The 18,605-nt window shown below is 46.7% G+C and overlaps 1 protein-coding gene across 1 annotated transcript; it reads right to left on the bottom strand.

Annotated features, from left to right (window-relative positions):
• Positions 1-3,832: 3,832 nt before the first annotated feature.
• Positions 3,833-18,186, bottom strand: LOC142370472 (GTPase IMAP family member 7-like). The gene is made up of 2 exons (XM_075453049.1): positions 18,054-18,186; positions 3,833-4,530 (listed from the first exon to the last, which is right to left on the bottom strand). The coding sequence occupies exons 1-2, from the start codon at positions 18,184-18,186 to the stop codon at positions 3,833-3,835; spliced, it is 831 nt and encodes a 276-aa protein (XP_075309164.1).
• Positions 18,187-18,605: the final 419 nt, after the last annotated feature.

Raw genomic sequence — 18,605 nt, 5'->3', positions numbered from 1 at the left:
TGAAAACAGAGAAAACAAATAACAGAAAGGCTTTTATCATATGACTGTTGAATTATAGTTTGTTTAAACTGCACTGGAAAAAATGCCCCTCCAAAAATAAGTAAAAAAACCAACAAATACAAGACGTTTTTGCTTGAAATAAGCAAAAAAATCTGCAAATGGAACTAGTGAAAATCGGCTTGTAAAGATTTCTTGAAATAAGATGTGATATTTGGGACTTTTGGGATAAAAAGTGATCTTGAAATTAGCTTAAAAACCTCTTCAAATGTCAAAAAAAGCTTGTTTTATTTATTTTTATTGACATTTTACGCAGCATCCCAATCTTTTTGGAATGGGGTTGTTAAAAGGTCTTATTTCATTCATTTTCCTGTTGAACTTTATGGCCTCTGTGTCTCATCCTCTAATGCTAAACATGTTCGCCGTGTTTCAGATGCAGCAGCAGGACAGTAACCTGCACGAGAGCACATGTTTGACCGTCTGCAGCACCGATGGACGCTCATTCCTCCTCACTGGCACTCGATCACACTGAGCACTATCAGGCACAACAACCTGAAACACCTTAACTAACAAGGCACTAACAAAACACACTTATGAGGAACTGCACGTTTCTGAGAAACAGAAAAGTCTCATTAGGATTTCATTTTTATTTTTTTCGTAAAAGGATCACAGCTTTGCCTTAAAATGACTGATTTCAGAATGGGCATTCTTTGGATTTTGGAGGAAACCCAGAGGAGCGGCTGTATTTCAGACTCGTCACGCTAACACTGGAACGCAAACTCACAAAGTATAAATGGCTCTCAACATCTTCATGAGGGGTTTCTGAACCCCGACAGTGCCTCTGATCATCTGTAGGTATTTCAGAAACTCTGGGGAATATTTCCTTGTAAAGATCCCAGCGGATGAATCTACATTTCACAGGGACGAACCAGCGCTGGAATTCTCCTGCAAAATCAGTTTCTGGCCTTAAAAGGTTGCTGCTCTTCTAAAAAAAAAAAACAGAGATGAACTGCCTGAAATAAATCATGTTCCTGCTCAAAATGTGGTGGATGACTTTAAGGACTGGTAATATAGGACAGTCATAAAGCCAAATTGATCTGCATTTATGTTTAATGCTGTATATTTGAGCCAACAGGAAGTGGTGAGTAACACATCCTTCGAGGTGGATTAGTCAGTACTAGTCTGTCTGTTTTCCCTGATTTTTCTCCTCCCAATGGTGAATCTTTTCAACATGTAAAAACCTCTTTGGCTCGCTCTTAAAATTGTCTGTAGTTTCCAGGGAGAGACGCAACAAGTTGCACCATAAAGCCTATAACAAGGAGTTGGTGTGGTTATTGTTACCAATGCTTGAAAACTGGTTGTTGTTGTTTTTTTCTCTCAATGTCAAGAAGCTTTGCATGGACATCACTACTGTGTGTCCTTGAATACGACACCAAGGATAGTTTAGGTAAGAGTGACTTCCTGTACTGTCCACCATTAACATAAAGTAACTTTTCCAGGATTTTCCATGAGGTCAAACGTTGCCTGGGCATTTATTCCTGGATCATAAAGATAATTTGGTCAGTAAATCATTGTTTGATGTGGAGAGCTTATTGTTTTATAAGACAAAGCACAGAATTTCTACTTATCTGGGCAACATGTTTCATGATGTCAAGTGTCATAATTAAATAAATGCTATTAAAAACGACTAAGAATCCAACTCACTGAGTCTTTTTCTGTGAACTTTCAGTCTGTAGGTGATTGCTCTCTTTAGCTAATGTTTAAACTTCACTGTGGGAGCTGTTACAAATATAAGGACTGATATATTAGGACTATTAGAAATGAAGTTTGAATTCATTTAGATCGGCCAGTGTTAGCTGCAACATGCACCAGCACCATAGTAACCCTGAATTTGATCAAGTGTGTGGGCAGATGGACAGATGAGAGAGTTTGTTGTTTATACTGATCACTTTCAAATGTGCAGCGGCAACTTTGCATTATATTACATATAATATGTGTCATATATTACAAAATATTACATTATTGTTGATAAAGAATGTTTATGAAATAGTTGTTTGCCGATAGTAAATTGTAAATATCAAAACAATAAACCGTTTGCGACACAAAAATCTTATTAGTTCAATTGTACCTCAAGATGATGTCATACCTTTGGCACTTTTAGGTTAAGATTGTTTGTATTTGTTTTATGATAGTTTGCTTGTGTTATTACGATTATTATTATTATTTAATAATAATCAGATTAATAATGGAGATGCTTTTCTAAATAACAAAATCACCTGCTAATCCTTTTTCATGTCAATGTTTTGTTAGCCAGTAGATGGCAGCAGTGGCTTTGATATTTCAATAATAAGGGTTTCCAAACAGAACAAACAAAAGCCACAGAAAGGTTTGATTCCCAGCTTGGACCTTTCTGTGTGGAGTTTGCATGTTCTCCCCGTGTAAGCGTGGGTTCTCTGGCTTCCTGGGAGTGAGTGTGAGTGTGACCCTGGACTGGCAACCAGATCTTTTTTTTGAGTGTGTAGATGATATTGTGAAAGGCAATAATACATAAAACAATTAAATTTATGAGAGATCTTTTTTAAATAATGCTCTTAAGATTTAATTCAAAATATATTATAAATAAATACCCATAAAGCAAAGCATAACTGTGTTTATGTCAAAGTTCTCTAAACAAAACAGTTAATTGATTCATGATGTTCAACTGATTTCTCTGATGAACAAGTGCAATGATGTGTCTTATTGCAAATAAAGATAATGAAGAAGGAGAGCTGAATATTCACTCACATTTATTTCATTTAAAGGTAAAGAACAAGCAGGTAAATCAGACATGACTTTAATAATCACAGAATCATGAGTACAACAAAATAAACATGTTTCTCAGCTAAAACAACCAAATCAGTTTAATCCCATGTGCTGTGTATATGTGCATGCAAGTGCGTTCATAAAATACTCTCTGTAGTTTATCATGCAATTTAAAAAAAATCTTATTTTATCTTATTGATCTTTAAAAGGTCTTTTAAATTGAAGGATTTTCAAATGCAATGCTAAGCACAAATCTTCTCCTTTAAGAAGGTTGGATGAAGCTCAGTAATGTGAGGTGGATAAATCACTATGGAGGAGACACTTCTGGTCGCTTCCTTCCCGGTGAAAGTTTGTGACGTCTGCCACAGCATTCGCTAACTTTTTTAAAAAAGGATCATTGTTTAAATTGCTCAGAGCCAACGTATTAAAAAGGCTGCTAGCTTAGACATCACTTGCATCTACATATTATACACGTGTAGTTTTACAGTTACTCTTATTGCTGAATGGATGATAAAATTACAACATATGGGAAAAGAAAGACAGTTAGATCAAATCTAATTGCTTTTGTGACTTTGTCAGTTCAATTTAATAACAAGAAACATTAATAGTAAATACTTTTCTATCACCATCATCATGTATTACTTTGTAAGGAATACATTCTATCAATAAGTCATTTTCTACACCACAAAGCTAAATCCTAACATATTGAATACCACGATTATAAAATACCAGAAACCGCCATGATTATTGGCTTCTTATCAAATTAACATTATATCTACCAGAACTAAACTATGTTTTATTATCAGCATATCACACTCTCAGTATAATAGATACCACATATTTCCCCCATAACAATCAACAGCTCAAGGTTTCCTCAATTTTGACTAATAAATGATTTAAAGCAATGCTGTACTCCCCCTCTGTCTACACAGTGTGTTATAACTTTGCCGAACCTCCTCTGTTTGCTTACAAAGGTAGCAAACAAAATCTTTCTAGGTCTTGATTATGAGTCTAGACAATCCACCGTGGTCACTTATTCTCTTGCAAGAATCAAATGAAAAAGTAAGATGCGTTGGATCAGAGCCATCATGAATTCTTCATCCATGTCACCTCGCCCCATTTTCTGAGCTAACTCTACCTCTTTATACATTGCATCTGTGTAATGTGTCCCCCCGTTTGCTGCCACCACGTTGTCGACCATCTCCAGAAGTTGCGTTACCTGTTTTCTGTCCTTGCTCATGTTGTCAAAGACTAGGAACCTTCCGCCACAACGTTGGATAACTCGTTGAAGCCCCGGGTCACCTTCACGTACATATTCCTGTATGGTCATGGCTCCAAGATCACCAGCACGGGTAAACAGCACAATCATGAACTGGTTGGCTTTTGGACCAAACAGCTCCTGTAGTGCTTCCACAGAGTTCTTCTCTTCTTTGGTGAATCGGCCAATTTGGATCACCAGCAGGAAGACATGTGGACCAGGACAAGAGACTTTGACACATTTCACTATTTCTCTTTTTATGAAATCTTCCGTTTTGGAAGTGTCCAGGATCCCTGGCGTGTCAACCACACTAACTACTCTGTTACCCCAGAGAGCGACTCCTTTTTCACAGGCTTCTGTCACTGAACTTGCAGCGGGACTAGATCTGAATTTTGTTTCTCCAAGAATGGTGTTTCCAACTGCACTTTTGCCCACAGCAGTTTTTCCAATCATCACAATTCTCAAATCAAGAGCTGCAAGACAATGGACAAACTCAGTTTAAATTCTCTCACAGTGTGACTTGGTTGTTGTATAAATACCTGACTGAATGTTAGTTCATTATTTTAAAATGCAAATGACTTGTACAGATGGGGGGACAATCTTACCTTACTCAATTCAATTGTAAAGAAGAGAAGAAGAGACTACATTTCCCATCATGCCTGTGTGTGGCAGAGGAAAAGCCGAAGGAGGTGAAGCAGCGGCAGCAGCAGCAGGAGCCCCAGCGAGGACTTCCCAGCCAGCCGGGGCAGAGCTGTTGTGTGTGAATGAAAAAGGCAGTTTGAAGCCTTTTCCCGCTCTGCTGGCGCAACCGTGAGTCAGAGGGGCGCGAGCTCAGAGGGACATAAATAGAGCGAGCGGCTGGCGAAGACCCTGCCGCACGCGCGGGGGCGTGTCCCTTCGCGGGATGTAGCGTAATGTGCCGAGACTTCGTCTCGGCAAATCGCTACATCTCGCTCTGAATCTCTTTCTCTTTCTCTCTCTCCCCCTCTTTTTTTTCTCCTCTCCTCTCCTCTTCTTCCTCCTCTCCTCTCTCTCCCCCCCCCCCTCTCCTTTCTCTCCCTCTCCCTCCAAGCTCAAACAGCAGGTGTTTCTCAACGCTCTTTGAGTGGCTTAACACAGTCAGTTCTTCCTCTCGAGTGGTTGACATGTTTTTTATCCTTCAGAGTTTCATACTTTCATTTAATAGCGCCGTATTGGATCACTGTATGGTGGCCCCCCTTTTTTTGGTGATGAAGCTGCTTTGATACTGTTTCGTGTTGTGGTGGCTGTTGGTATTTCTAACTGTTGAACTGATCTGAAGTTGTTTTTGTGGAAGTGGTGCTATTTTGTGATCATTGAACTGGTTGTAATAAAACTTTTATTTATAAAGCATTGTCATGCAGCATTTTTACTCATCATAAGGGCTTAACAATGTCAATAATGAAACAAAACGTTATAAAATTAGGTTTAAGCTATTAATTAATTGATAATGTAAATATATATGGGACCCGTTAGGGTTAGGGTTAGAGTTAGGGTTAGGGTTAGAGTTAGGGTTAGAGTTAGAGTTAGAGTTAGAGTTAGAGTTAGGGTTAGAGTTAGAGTTAGAGTTAGAGTTAGAGTTAGAGTTAGAGTTAGGGTTAGAGTTAGGGTTAGAGTTAGAGTTAGAGTTAGAGTTAGGGTTAGAGTTAGAGTTAGAGTTAGAGTTAGGGTTAGAGTTAGAGTTAGAGTTAGAGTTAGGGTTAGAGTTAGAGTTAGAGTTAGAGTTAGGGTTAGAGTTAGAGTTAGAGTTAGGGTTAGAGTTAGAGTTAGAGTTAGAGTTAGAGTTAGAGTTAGAGTTAGAGTTAGAGTTAGAGTTAGAGTTAGAGTTAGAGTTAGGGTTAGAGTTAGAGTTAGAGTTAGAGTTAGGGTTAGGGTTAGAGTTAGAGTTAGAGTTAGAGTTAGGGTTAGAGTTAGAGTTAGAGTTAGGGTTAGAGTTAGAGTTAGAGTTAGAGTTAGAGTTAGAGTTAGAGTTAGGGTTAGAGTTAGAGTTAGAGTTAGAGTTAGAGTTAGGGTTAGAGTTAGAGTTAGAGTTAGGGTTAGAGTTAGAGTTAGAGTTAGGGTTAGAGTTAGAGTTAGAGTTAGGGTTAGGGGCCTGCCAGGTGAGTGTTTAAACTTGTAGCACCCACAGTTGCAGATATGCAACAAGCTTTTTATGTATTTACATTATATTTCGATTTACATGACATTATTTGAAATTTTAAATGGACATACATTATTTCCATTCATGTGTCATTTTTTTACATTACATTTGATTTCCTGTGTTTCTTTCTCAATAAAAGGTCATTTAAAGGGGTTTGTGCGTGGAACCTACTTCGAATGGATACATATGAAGGACAAAGGAGTTTGAACTTGTTTTGACTGAAGGAATTCCTTTTATAGCAAAAATCCGTATTTCGTCTTAACTCCGCAAAAGAAGGCTATTCCTGTGTTTCTTTCTCCAAAAAGGTCATTTAAAGGGCTTTATGCGTGGAACCTACTTCGAATGGATACATATGAAGGACAAAGGAGTTTGAACTTGTTTTGACTGAAGGAATTCCTTTTATAGCAAAAATCCGTATTTCGTCTTAACTCCGCAAAAGAAGGCTATTCCTGTGTTTCTTTCTCCAAAAAGGTCATTTAAAGGGCTTTATGCGTGGAACCTACTTCGAATGGATACATATGAAGGACAAAGGAGTTTGAACTTGTTTTGACTGAAGGAATTCCTTTTATAGCAAAAATCCGTATTTCGTCTTAACTCCGCAAAAGAAGGCTATTCCTGTGTTTCTTTCTCCAAAAAGGTCATTTAAAGGGCTTTATGCGTGGAACCTACTTCGAATGGATACATATGAAGGACAAAGGAGTTTGAACTTGTTTTGACTGAAGGAATTCCTTTTATAGCAAAAATCCGTATTTCGTCTTAACTCCGCAAAAGAAGGCTATTCCTGTGTTTCTTTCTCCAAAAAGGTCATTTAAAGGGCTTTATGCGTGGAACCTACTTCGAATGGATACATATGAAGGACAAAGGAGTTTGAACTTGTTTTGACTGAAGGAATTCCTTTTATAGCAAAAATCCGTATTTCGTCTTAACTCCGCAAAAGAAGGCTATTCCTGTGTTTCTTTCTCCAAAAAGGTCATTTAAAGGGCTTTATGCGTGGAACCTACTTCGAATGGATACATATGAAGGACAAAGGAGTTTGAACTTGTTTTGACTGAAGGAATTCCTTTTATAGCAAAAATCCGTATTTCGTCTTAACTCCGCAAAAGAAGGCTATTCCTGTGTTTCTTTCTCCAAAAAGGTCATTTAAAGGGCTTTATGCGTGGAACCTACTTCGAATGGATACATATGAAGGACAAAGGAGTTTGAACTTGTTTTGACTGAAGGAATTCCTTTTATAGCAAAAATCCGTATTTCGTCTTAACTCCGCAAAAGAAGGCTATTCCTGTGTTTCTTTCTCCAAAAAGGTCATTTAAAGGGCTTTATGCGTGGAACCTACTTCGAATGGATACATATGAAGGACAAAGGAGTTTGAACTTGTTTTGACTGAAGGAATTCCTTTTATAGCAAAAATCCGTATTTCGTCTTAACTCCGCAAAAGAAGGCTATTCCTGTGTTTCTTTCTCCAAAAAGGTCATTTAAAGGGCTTTATGCGTGGAACCTACTTCGAATGGATACATATGAAGGACAAAGGAGTTTGAACTTGTTTTGACTGAAGGAATTCCTTTTATAGCAAAAATCCGTATTTCGTCTTAACTCCGCAAAAGAAGGCTATTCCTGTGTTTCTTTCTCAATAAAAGGTCATTTAAAGGGCTTTATGCGTGGAACCTACTTCGAATGGATACATATGAAGGACAAAGGAGTTTGAACTTGTTTTAACTGAAGGAATTCCTTTTATAGCAAAAATCCGTATTTCGTCTTAACTCCGCAAAAGAAGGCTATTCCTGTGTTTCTTTCTCAATAAAAGGTCATTTAAAGGGCTTTATGCGTGGGACCTACTTCGAAAGGATACATATGAAGGACAAAGGAGTTTGAACTACAGAAGAGACGTGTCTAAGTGTGCGTTTGTGTGTGTGCACGTGCGTATGCATGTGTGTGTTTGTGCATGTTTGCGTGTGCATGTGTAGTGGTGTGTGTTTGTGCGTAAACGTACGTGCATGTGCATGTGTACATGTGCACGTGCACACACATGTGACAGACTCCTCCCCCTGAGACAGACTCCTCCCCCTAAGACAGAGACTCCTCCCCTAAAACAGAGACTCCTCCCCTTGATACATAGACTCCTCCCCCTGATACAGAGACTCCACCCCATGACAGAGACTCCTCCCCCTGATACAGAGACTCCTCCCCTAAGACAGAGACTCCTCCCCCTGATACAGAGACTCCTCCCCTAAGACAGAGACTCCTCCCCCTGATACAGAGACTCCACCCCATGACAGACACTCCTCCCCCTAAAACAGAGACTCCTCCCCCTGATACATAGACTCCTCCCCCTTATACATAGACTCCTCCCCTTGATACATAGACCCCTCCCCCTAAGACAGAGACTCCACCCCTTGATACATAGACTCCTCCTCCTAAAACAGAGACTCCTCCCCCTGATACATAGACTCCTCCCCCTAAGACAGAGACTCCACCCCTTGATACAGAGACTCCTCCCCCTTATACATAGACTCCTCCCCCTGATACAGAGACTCCACCCCATGACAGAGACTCCTCCCCCTGATACAGAGACTCCTCCCCTAAGACAGAGACTCCTCCCCCTGATACAGAGACTCCTCCCCTAAGACAGAGACTCCTCCCCCTGATACAGAGACTCCACCCCATGACAGAGACTCCTCCCCCTAAAACAGAGACTCCTCCCCCTGATACATAGACTCCTCCCCCTTATACATAGACTCCTCCCCTTGATACATAGACCCCTCCCCCTAAGACAGAGACTCCACCCCTTGATACATAGACCCCTCCCCCTAAAACGGAGACTCCTCCCCCTAAGACAGAGACTCCACCCCTTGATACATAGACTCCTCCCCCTAAGACAGAGACTCCTCCCCCTTATACATAGACTCCTCCCCTAAGACAGAGACTCCTCCCCCTAAGACAGAGACTCCACCCCTTGATACAGAGACTCCACCCCATGACAGAGACTCCTCCCCCTGATACAGAGACTCCTCCCCTAAGACAGAGACTCCTCCCCCTGATACAGAGACTCCACCCCATGACAGAGACTCCTCCCCCTAAAACAGAGACTCCTCCCCCTGATACATAGACTCCTCCCCCTTATACATAGACTCCTCCCCTTGATACATAGACCCCTCCCCCTAAGACAGAGACTCCACCCCTTGATACATAGACCCCTCCCCCTAAAACGGAGACTCCTCCCCCTAAGACAGAGACTCCACCCCTTGATACATAGACTCCTCCCCCTAAGACAGAGACTCCTCCCCCTTATACATAGACTCCTCCCCTAAGACAGAGACTCCTCCCCCTAAGACAGAGACTCCACCCCTTGATACAGAGACTCCTCCCCTAAGACAGAGACTCCTCCCCCTGATACAGACACTCCTCCCCCAAGACAGAGACTCCTCCCTCCCTAGGAAGAGACTCCTCCCCCTAAGACTCCTCCCCCAAGAAAGAGACTCCACCCCTAAGACAGAGACTCCTCCCCCTAAAACAGAGACTCCTCCCCTAAGACAAAGACTCCTCCCCCTAAAACAGAGACTCCTCCCCCTAAAACAGAGACTCCACCCCTGATACAGAGACTCCTCCCCCTTATACATAGACTCCTCCCCTAAGACAGAGACTCCACCCCTTGATACATAGACTCCACCCCCTAAGACAAAGACTCCTCCCCCTAAAACAGAGACTCCATCCCTGATAGAGAGACTCCACCCCTTGATACTGAGACTCCTCCCCCTTATACATAGACTCCATCCCCCAAAAACAGAGACTCCTCCCCCTAACAAAAAGACTCCTCCCCCTAAAACAGAGACTCCTCCCCCTAAAACAGAGACTCCACCCCATGACAGAGACTCCTCCCCCTGATACATAGACTCCTCCCCCTAAGACAGAGACTCCTCCCCTAAGACAGAGACTCCACCCCTTGATACATAGACTCCACCCCCTAAGACAGAGACTCCACCCCTTGATACATAGACTCCACCCCCTAAGACAAAGACTCCTCCCCCTAAAACATAGACTCCACCCCTGATACAGAGACTCCACCCCTTGATACTGAGACTCCTCCCCCTTATACATAGACTCCTCCCCCTAAAACAGAGACTCCTCCCCTAAGACAGAGACTCCTCCCCCTGATACAGAGACCCCTCCCCCTAAAACAGAGACTCCTCCCCTAAGACAGAGACTCCTCCCCCTGATACAGAGACTCCACCCCATGACAGAGACTCCTCCCCCTGATACATAGACTCCTCCCCCTAAGACAGAGACTCCACCCCTTGATACAGAGACTCCTCCCCCTTATACATAGACTCCTCCCCCTGATACATAGACTCCTCCCCCTTATACATAGACTCCTCCCCTTGATACATAGACCCCTCCCCCTAAGACAGAGACTCCACCCCTTGATACATAGACCCCTCCCCCTAAAACAGAGACTCCTCCCCCTAAAACAGAGACTCCACCCCTTGATACAGAGACTCCTCCCCTAAGACAGAGACTCCTCCCCCTAAGACAGACTCCTCCCCCTGATACATAGACTCCTCCCCCTAAGACAGACTCCTCCCCCTTATACATAGACTCCTCCCCCTGATACAGAGACTCCTCCCCTAAGACAAAGACTCCTCCCCCTAAAACAGAGACTCCTCCCCCTGATACATAGACTCCTCCCCCTAAAACGGAGACTCCTCCCCCTGATACAGAGACTCCTCCCCCTGATACAGAGACCCCTCCCCCTAAAACAGAGACTCCTCCCCCTAAGACAAAGACTCCACCCCTTGATACAGAGACTCCTCCAACTAAGACAGAGACTCCACCCCCCTAAGATAGAAACTCCACCCCTAAGACAGAGACTCCTCCCCCTAAGACAGAGACTCCACCCCTTGATACAGAGACTCCTCCCCCTGATACAGAGACTCCTCCCCTAAGACAAAGACTCCTCCCCCTAAAACAGAGACTCTTCCCCCTGATACATAGACTCCTCCCCCTAAAACAGAGACTCCTCCCCTTGATACAGAGACTCCTCCCCCTTATACAGAGACTCCTCCCCCTAATACAGAGACTCCTCCCCCTAATACAGAGACTCCTCCCCCAAGACAGAGACTCCTCCCTCCCTAGGAAGAGACTCCTCCCCCTAAGACTCCTCCCCCAAGAAAGAGACTCCTCCCCAAAGACTCTTCCCCCTGACAAAGAGACTCCTCCCCTAAGACAGAGACTCCTCCCCCTAATACAGAGACTCCTCCCCTTGATACAGAGACTCCTCCTTCCTTAGGCATAGACTCCTCGTGTATGTGTGAACGTGCTAGTGCATGTGTGTGCACGTGGTAGTGCATGTGTGTTTTTGCACGTGCTTGTGCACGTGTGTGTGCACGTGCTAGTGCACGTGTGTGTGCACGTGCGTGTGCATGTTTGTGCACGTGTGTGTGTGCACGTGCGTGTGCATGTTTGTGTGTGCACGTGCCAGTGCGCGTGTGTTTGTGCACGTGCGTATGTGTGTGCTCGTGCATTTGTGTGTGTGCACGTGCTAGTGCACGTGTGTGTGTGCATGTGTGTGCACGTGGTAGTGCATGTGTGTGCACGTGGTAGTGCACGTGCGTGTGCATGTGTGTGTGCACATGCTAGTGCACGTCTGTGCATGTGCGTGTGCACGTGTGTGTGTGCATGTGTGTGTGTGCACGTGCGCGTGTGTGTGCACGTGCTAGTGTACGTGTGTGCACGTGCGTATGTGTATGCGTGTGCATCTATGTGCACGTGCTAGTATACGTGTGTGTGCACGTGCTTGTGTATTTGTGTGTGTGCACGTGTGTGTGCACGTGTGTGCACATGTGTCTGCACGTGCGTGTGCATGTGTGTGTGTGCACGTGCCAGTGCGCGTGTGTTTGTGCAAGTGCGTATGTGTGTGCTAGTGCATTTGTGTGTGTGCACGTGCTAGTGCACGTGTGTGTGTGTGTGCGTGTGCATGTGTGTGTGCACGTGGTAGTGCACGTGCGTGTGCATGTTTTTGCACATGCTAGTGCACGTCTGTGCATGTGCGTGTGCACGTGTGTGTGTGCATGTGTGTGTGTGCACGTGCGCGTGTGTGTGCACGTGCTAGTGTACGTGTGTGTGTCCACGTGTGTGTGTGCACGTGCGTGTGCACGTGTGTGCACGTGTGCATGTGTGTGTGCACGTGCTAGTGCACGTGCGTGTGCATGTGTGTGGACGTGCTAGTGCACGTGCGTGTTCATGTGTGTGCGTGTGCATGTGTGTGTGCACGTGCTAGTGCACGTGTGTTTGTGTGCGTGTGCATGTGCATGTGCATGTGTGTGCACGTGGTAGTGCACGAGCGTGTGCATGTGTGTGTGCACATGCTAGTGCACGTCTGTGCATGTGCGTGTGCACGTGTGTGTGTGTGTGCATGTGTGTGTGTGCACGTGCGCGTGTGTGTGCACGTGCTAGTGTACGTGTGTGTGTGTGCACGTGGTAGTGCACGAGCGTGTGCATATGTGTGTGCACATGCTAGTGCACGTCTGTGCTTGTGCGTGTGCACGTGTGCGTGTGTGTGCACGTGCTAGTGTACGTGTGTGTGTGCACGTGTGTGTGTGCAAGTGCGTGTGCACGTGTGTGCACATGTGCATGTGTGTGTGCACGTGCTAGTGCACGTGCGTGTGCATGTGTGTGCACGTGCGTGTACATGTGTGTGGACGTGCTAGTGCACGTGCGTGTTCATGTGTGTGCGTGTGCATGTGTGTGTGCACGTGCTAGTGCACGTGTGTTTGTGTGCGTGCGTCTGTGTGTGCACGTGCTAGTGCACGTGTGTTTGTGCACGTGCGTGTGTGTGTACGTGCTAGTGCATTTGTGTGTGTGCACGTGCTAGTGCATGTGTGTTTGTGCACGTGCGTGTGCACGTGTGTGTGCACGTGCGTGCAAGTGCGTGTGCATGTGTGTAAGCACGTGTGTGTGCACGTGCTAGTGCATGTGTGTGTGCACGTGCGTGTGCATGTGTGTGCACGTGCGTGTGCATGTGTGTGGGCGTGCTAGTGCACGTGCGTGTTCATGTGTGTGCGTGTGCATGTGTGTGTGCACTTGCTAGTGCACGTGTGTTTGTGTGCGTGTGCATGTGTGTGTGTGCATGTGCATGTGTTTGCACGTGGTAGTGCACGAGCGTGTGCATGTGTTTGTGCACATGCTAGTGCACGTCTGTGCTTGTGCGTGTGCATGTGTGTGTGTGTGTGCATGTGTGTGTGTGCACGTGCGCGTGTGTGCACGTGCTAGTGTACGTGTGTGTGTGCACGTGCGTGTGCATGTGTGTGCACGTGCTAGTGCACGTGCGTTTTCATGTGTTTGCGTGTGCATGTGTGTGTGCACGTGCTAGTGCACGTGTGTTTGTGTGCGTGTGCATGTGTGTGTGTGCATGTGCATGTGTGTGCACGTGGTAGTGCACGAGCGTGTGCATGTGTGTGTGCACATGCTAGTGCACGTCTGTGCTTGTGCGTGTGCACGTGTGTGTGTGCACGTGCGCGTGTGTGTGCACGTGCTAGTGCATGTGTGTGTGCACGTGCGTGTGCATGTGTGTGCACGTGCGTGTGCATGTGTGTGGGCGTGCTAGTGCACGTGCGTGTTCATGTGTGTGCGTGTGCATGTGTGTGTGCACTTGCTAGTGCACGTGTGTTTGTGTGCGTGTGCATGTGTGTGTGTGCATGTGCATGTGTTTGCACGTGGTAGTGCACGAGCGTGTGCATGTGTTTGTGCACATGCTAGTGCACGTCTGTGCTTGTGCGTGTGCATGTGTGTGTGTGTGTGCATGTGTGTGTGTGCACGTGCGCGTGTGTGCACGTGCTAGTGTACGTGTGTGTGTGCACGTGCGTGTGCATGTGTGTGCACGTGCTAGTGCACGTGCGTTTTCATGTGTTTGCGTGTGCATGTGTGTGTGCACGTGCTAGTGCACGTGTGTTTGTGTGCGTGTGCATGTGTGTGTGTGCATGTGCATGTGTGTGCACGTGGTAGTGCACGAGCGTGTGCATGTGTGTGTGCACATGCTAGTGCACGTCTGTGCTTGTGCGTGTGCACGTGTGTGTGCACGTGCGCGTGTGTGTGCACGTGCTAGTTTACGTGTGTGTGCACGTGTTTGCGCGCGTGCGTGTGCATGTGTGTGTGCGCGTGCGTGTGCATGTGTGTGTGCACGTGTGTGTGCACGTGCGTGCAAGTGCGTGTGCATGTGTGTAAGCACGTTTGTGTGCACGTGCTAGTTCATGTTTGTGTGCACGTGCGTGTGTGTTTAAACGTGCACGTGTTTTTGTGCACGTGTTTGTGCGTGTGCATTTGTGTGCACGTGTGTGTGCACGTGCTAGTGCAATTGTGTTTGTGCACGTGCGTATGTGTGTGTGCATGTGTGTTTGTGCGTGTGCATGTGTGCGTGCACGTGCGTGTGCATGTGTCTGAGCACGTTTGTGTGTGTGCAAGTGCGTGTGCATGTGTGTAAGCACGTTCGTGTGTACGTGCTAGTGCATTTGTGTGTGTGCACGTGCTAGTGCATGTGTGTTTGTGCACGTGCGTGTGCACGTGTGTGTGCACGTGCGTGCAAGTGTGTGTGCATGTGTGTAAGCACGTTCGTGTGCACGTGCTAGTGCATGTGTGTGTGTGCACGTGCGTGTGCATGTGTGTGCACGTGCGTGTGCACGTGCGTGTGCATGTGTGTGTGCACATGCTAGTGCACGTCTGTGCTTGTGCGTGTGCATGTGTGTGTGTGCACGTGCGTGTGCACGTGCTAGTGTACGTGTGTGTGTGCACGTGCTAGTGTACGTGTGTGTGTGCACGTGTGCGCGCGCGCGTGTGCATGTGTGTGTGCACATGCGTGTGCATGTGTGTGCGCGTGCGTGTGCATGTGTGTGCACGTGCGTGTGCAAGTGTGTGGACGTGCTAGTGCACGTGCGTGTTCATATGTGTGCGTGTGCATGTGTGTGCACGTGCTAGTGCACGTGTGTTTGTGTGCGTGCGTCTGTGTGTGCACGTGCTAGTGCACGTGTGTTTGTCTACGTGTGTGTGTGTGTACGTGCTAGTGCATTTGTTTGTGTGCACGTGCGTGTGCACGTGTGTGTGCACGTGCTTGCAAGTGCGTGTGCATGTGTGTTTGTGCACGTGCGTGTGCACGTGTGTGTGCACGTGCGTGCAATTGCGTGTGCATGTGTGTAAGCACGTTCGTGTGCACGTGCTAGTGCATGTGTGTGTGCACGTGCGTGTGCATGTGTGTGCACGTGCTAGTGCACGTGCGTGTTCATGTGTGTGCGTGTGCATGTGTGTGTGCACGTTCTAGTGCACGTGTGTTTGTGTGCGTGTGCATGTGCATGTGCATGTGTGTGCACGTGGTAGTGCACGAGCGTGTGCATGTGTGTGTGCACATGCTAGTGCACGTCTGTGCATGTGCGTGTGCACGTGTGTGTGTGTGCATGTGTGTGTGTGCACGTGCGCGTGTGTGTGCACGTGCTAGTGTACGTGTGTGTGCACGTGTGTGTGTGCACGTGCGTGTGCACGTGTGTGCACGTGTGTGTGCGCGTGCGTGTGCACGTGTGCGCGCGCGTGCGTGTGCATGTGTGTGTGCACGTGCGTGTGCATGTGTGTGCGCGTGCGTGTGCATGTGTGTGCACGTGCGTGTGCAAGTGTGTGGACGTGCTAGTGCACGTGCGTGTTCATATGTGTGCGTGTGCATGTGTGTGCACGTGCTAGTGCACGTGTGTTTGTGTGCGTGCGTCTGTGTGTGCACGTGCTAGTGCACGTGTGTTTGTCTACGTGTGTGTGTGTGTACGTGCTAGTGCATTTGTTTGTGTGCACGTGCGTGTGCACGTGTGTGTGCACGTGCTTGCAAGTGCGTGTGCATGTGTGTTTGTGCACGTGTGTGTGCACGTGCGTGCAATTGCGTGTGCATGTGTGTAAGCACGTTCGTGTGCACGTGCTAGTGCATGTGTGTGTGCACGTGCGTGTGCATGTGTGTGCACGTGCGTGTGCATGTGTGTGGACGTGCTAGTGCACGTGCGTGTTCATGTGTGTGTGTGTGCACGTGTGTGTGTGCACGTGCGTGTGCACGCGTGTGCACGTGTGTGCACGTGCGTGTGCACGTGTGTGTGCACGTGCGTGCAATTGCGTGTGCATGTGTGTAAGCACGTTCGTGTGCACGTGCTAGTGCATGTGTGTGTGCACGTGCGTGTGCATGTGTGTGCACGTGCGTGTGCATGTGTGTGGACGTGCTAGTGCACGTGCGTGTTCATGTGTGTGCGTGTGCATGTGTGTGTGCACGTGCTAGTGCACGTGTGTTTGTGTGCGTGTGCATGTGCATGTGCATGTGTGTGCACGTGGTAGTGCACGAGCGTGTGCATGTGTGTGTGCACATGCTAGTGCACGTCTGTGCATGTGCGTGTGCACGTGTGTGTGTGTGTGCATGTGTGTGTGTGCACGTGCGCGTGTGTGTGCACGTGCTAGTGTACGTGTGTGTGTGCACGTGTGTGTGTGCACGTGCGTGTGCACGTGTGTGCACGTTTATGCGCGCGTGCGTGTGCACGTGTGCGCGCGCGTGCGTGTGCATGTGTGTGTGCACGTGCGTGTGCATGTGTGTGCACGTGCTAGTTCATGTTTGTGTGCACGTACGTGTGCATGTGTGTTTGAACGTGCACGTGTTTTTGTGCACGTGCTAGTGCATTTGTGTTTGTGCACGTGCATATGTGTGCACGTGTGTGTGCATGTGCGTGTGCACGTGTGTGTGCAAATATCTGTAAATGTGCATAATTATTTTCTAATGCCAAAAAAATGTGACAAAGACAATTATATTACTCGTGAAATGTTTATTTACGAAATATTTATTTTTTAAAAATTGAAACTGGATCAAATTAGGCTTCATCAAAGCAACAACACACTCATATAAACCAGACGGGTTACAAAATCAAATATTATGCAAAGGAAACTCAGAACGCATAAATTCAGCACAGAGAACTGCCAATGCAATGAAGCTGCACTGCCCATGAACTATAAATGATAAAAGTAACATTTCAGTAATCAGCATTGAAACGTGCTATTGTAAATATTTTTGCCTACTTCCAATTAGTGAGATACATGTGCCTGTCGGGGCGCGCAGGTTTCTTTAATCCTCGGTGGCACTGAGGACAGGGCCACTCGCAAGTCCTGTTCAACCGAGAGCCGCGACCTCCTGTTGTTCTTCATGTGAACTAGAGAGGAGAACGCCAACTCACACAGGCAGGTAGTGGGGAAAAGAAGCAGTTGCTCAATGGCGTGGTTGGACAAGCTCCGATGCAGAAGCCAACCAAAACTGATCCAGAGGGAGCTCACTACATTTGAGTTTCAGTGTGCGGTCCACACGGAGCTCTGCGCACTCCTCTCTCTCTCTTTCATAGTGAGCTTTTCTGTTGAGGATTCCTGGTTGAATGGGTCTCGGATCCAATCATGGTCCTCGATGTCAGCCACACGTGGAAAATAGCGCTCAAACCTGTCTTTTAAGGTCTTAAGGTGTTCGGCACATCCAGCGCGCTCCATAGCTGCCTGTGGCGCAGCTGATGCCAGCGGGAACATCTCCATGGAGCCCTGTCCCAAAGAATCATTTTGCCCATAACCCCCCCACAGAATCTTGTCTGTGGATGATAAAATATTTTCATTCCTGCCCTGAAGCTTGACGTTCAACTCGTTCAGATGTCCAAATATGTCCGCAAGGTGAGCCAGCCTGGCGCACCGCCTCTCATCCGCGAGCTTGTCCTTATGTGGGACAGCGTGTTCAGGTGAACATTCAAAATGCTCTTCCCGAAGTTCATAAAGACGGAATAGGAGTTTCCCTCGTGACAGCCAGCGCACCTCTGTGTGGAGGATCAGGCTTTGGGGGCCGGCTCCCATCTCGGCGCACAGCTGGGAGAAGAGGCGAGATTTCAGTGTAATTCACCCGCCTCTGCACAGCCTGATTCAGCACCTCGGTCAACTCCGGGGGCATGGCTTTTGCAACTAATGCCTCTCGGTGCAAAATGCAGTGGTTTGTCACAATATGTGGATTTTGTGCTTTCACCTGAGCAATAAATCCTTTCACTCTCCCCGTCATGCCTGCCGCACCATCTGCGCAAAGACTGGCGCACACATTCCAGCTCAGATTGTTCTCTTCTAAATACTTATTGGTAACCCTGAATATTTATTCTCCCGTTGTATGGCTTTCCATTTCTTTGCAGAAAAAAAAAGTCTCTTTGATAGAGTCACCATCAACATATCTGACGTTTGCCAGAAGTCGGGCTGCGGCCCCACTTATGGCAGTAGATGCGTGCAGTTGTAGGGACAATCTGCCGCTCGCCTGTGGTTTCTCTGTCAAATGTTGCTCAATGTCTCCTGACATGTCGTCGATCCTTCTTTTCATTGTGTTAT

This window comes from Odontesthes bonariensis, chromosome 20 (genome assembly GCF_027942865.1).
Source record: "Odontesthes bonariensis isolate fOdoBon6 chromosome 20, fOdoBon6.hap1, whole genome shotgun sequence".
NCBI classification, from domain to species: domain Eukaryota; kingdom Metazoa; phylum Chordata; class Actinopteri; order Atheriniformes; family Atherinopsidae; genus Odontesthes; species Odontesthes bonariensis.
The sequence above is the reverse complement of the archived record's forward strand: the minus strand, read 5'-3'. Positions and strand labels throughout refer to the sequence as shown.

Excerpts from the sequence above, each read along its gene's own strand:
- LOC142370472 (XM_075453049.1), bottom strand. The coding sequence starts at position 18,186 with ATGCCCCCGGAGTTGACCGAGGTGCTGAATCAGGCTGTGCAGAGGCGG. Across the intron at positions 4,531-18,053 it reads GCCTGATCCTCCACACAGAG|CTCTTGATTTGAGAATTGTG; the intron begins GTGCGCTGGCTG and ends ATTGTCTTGCAG.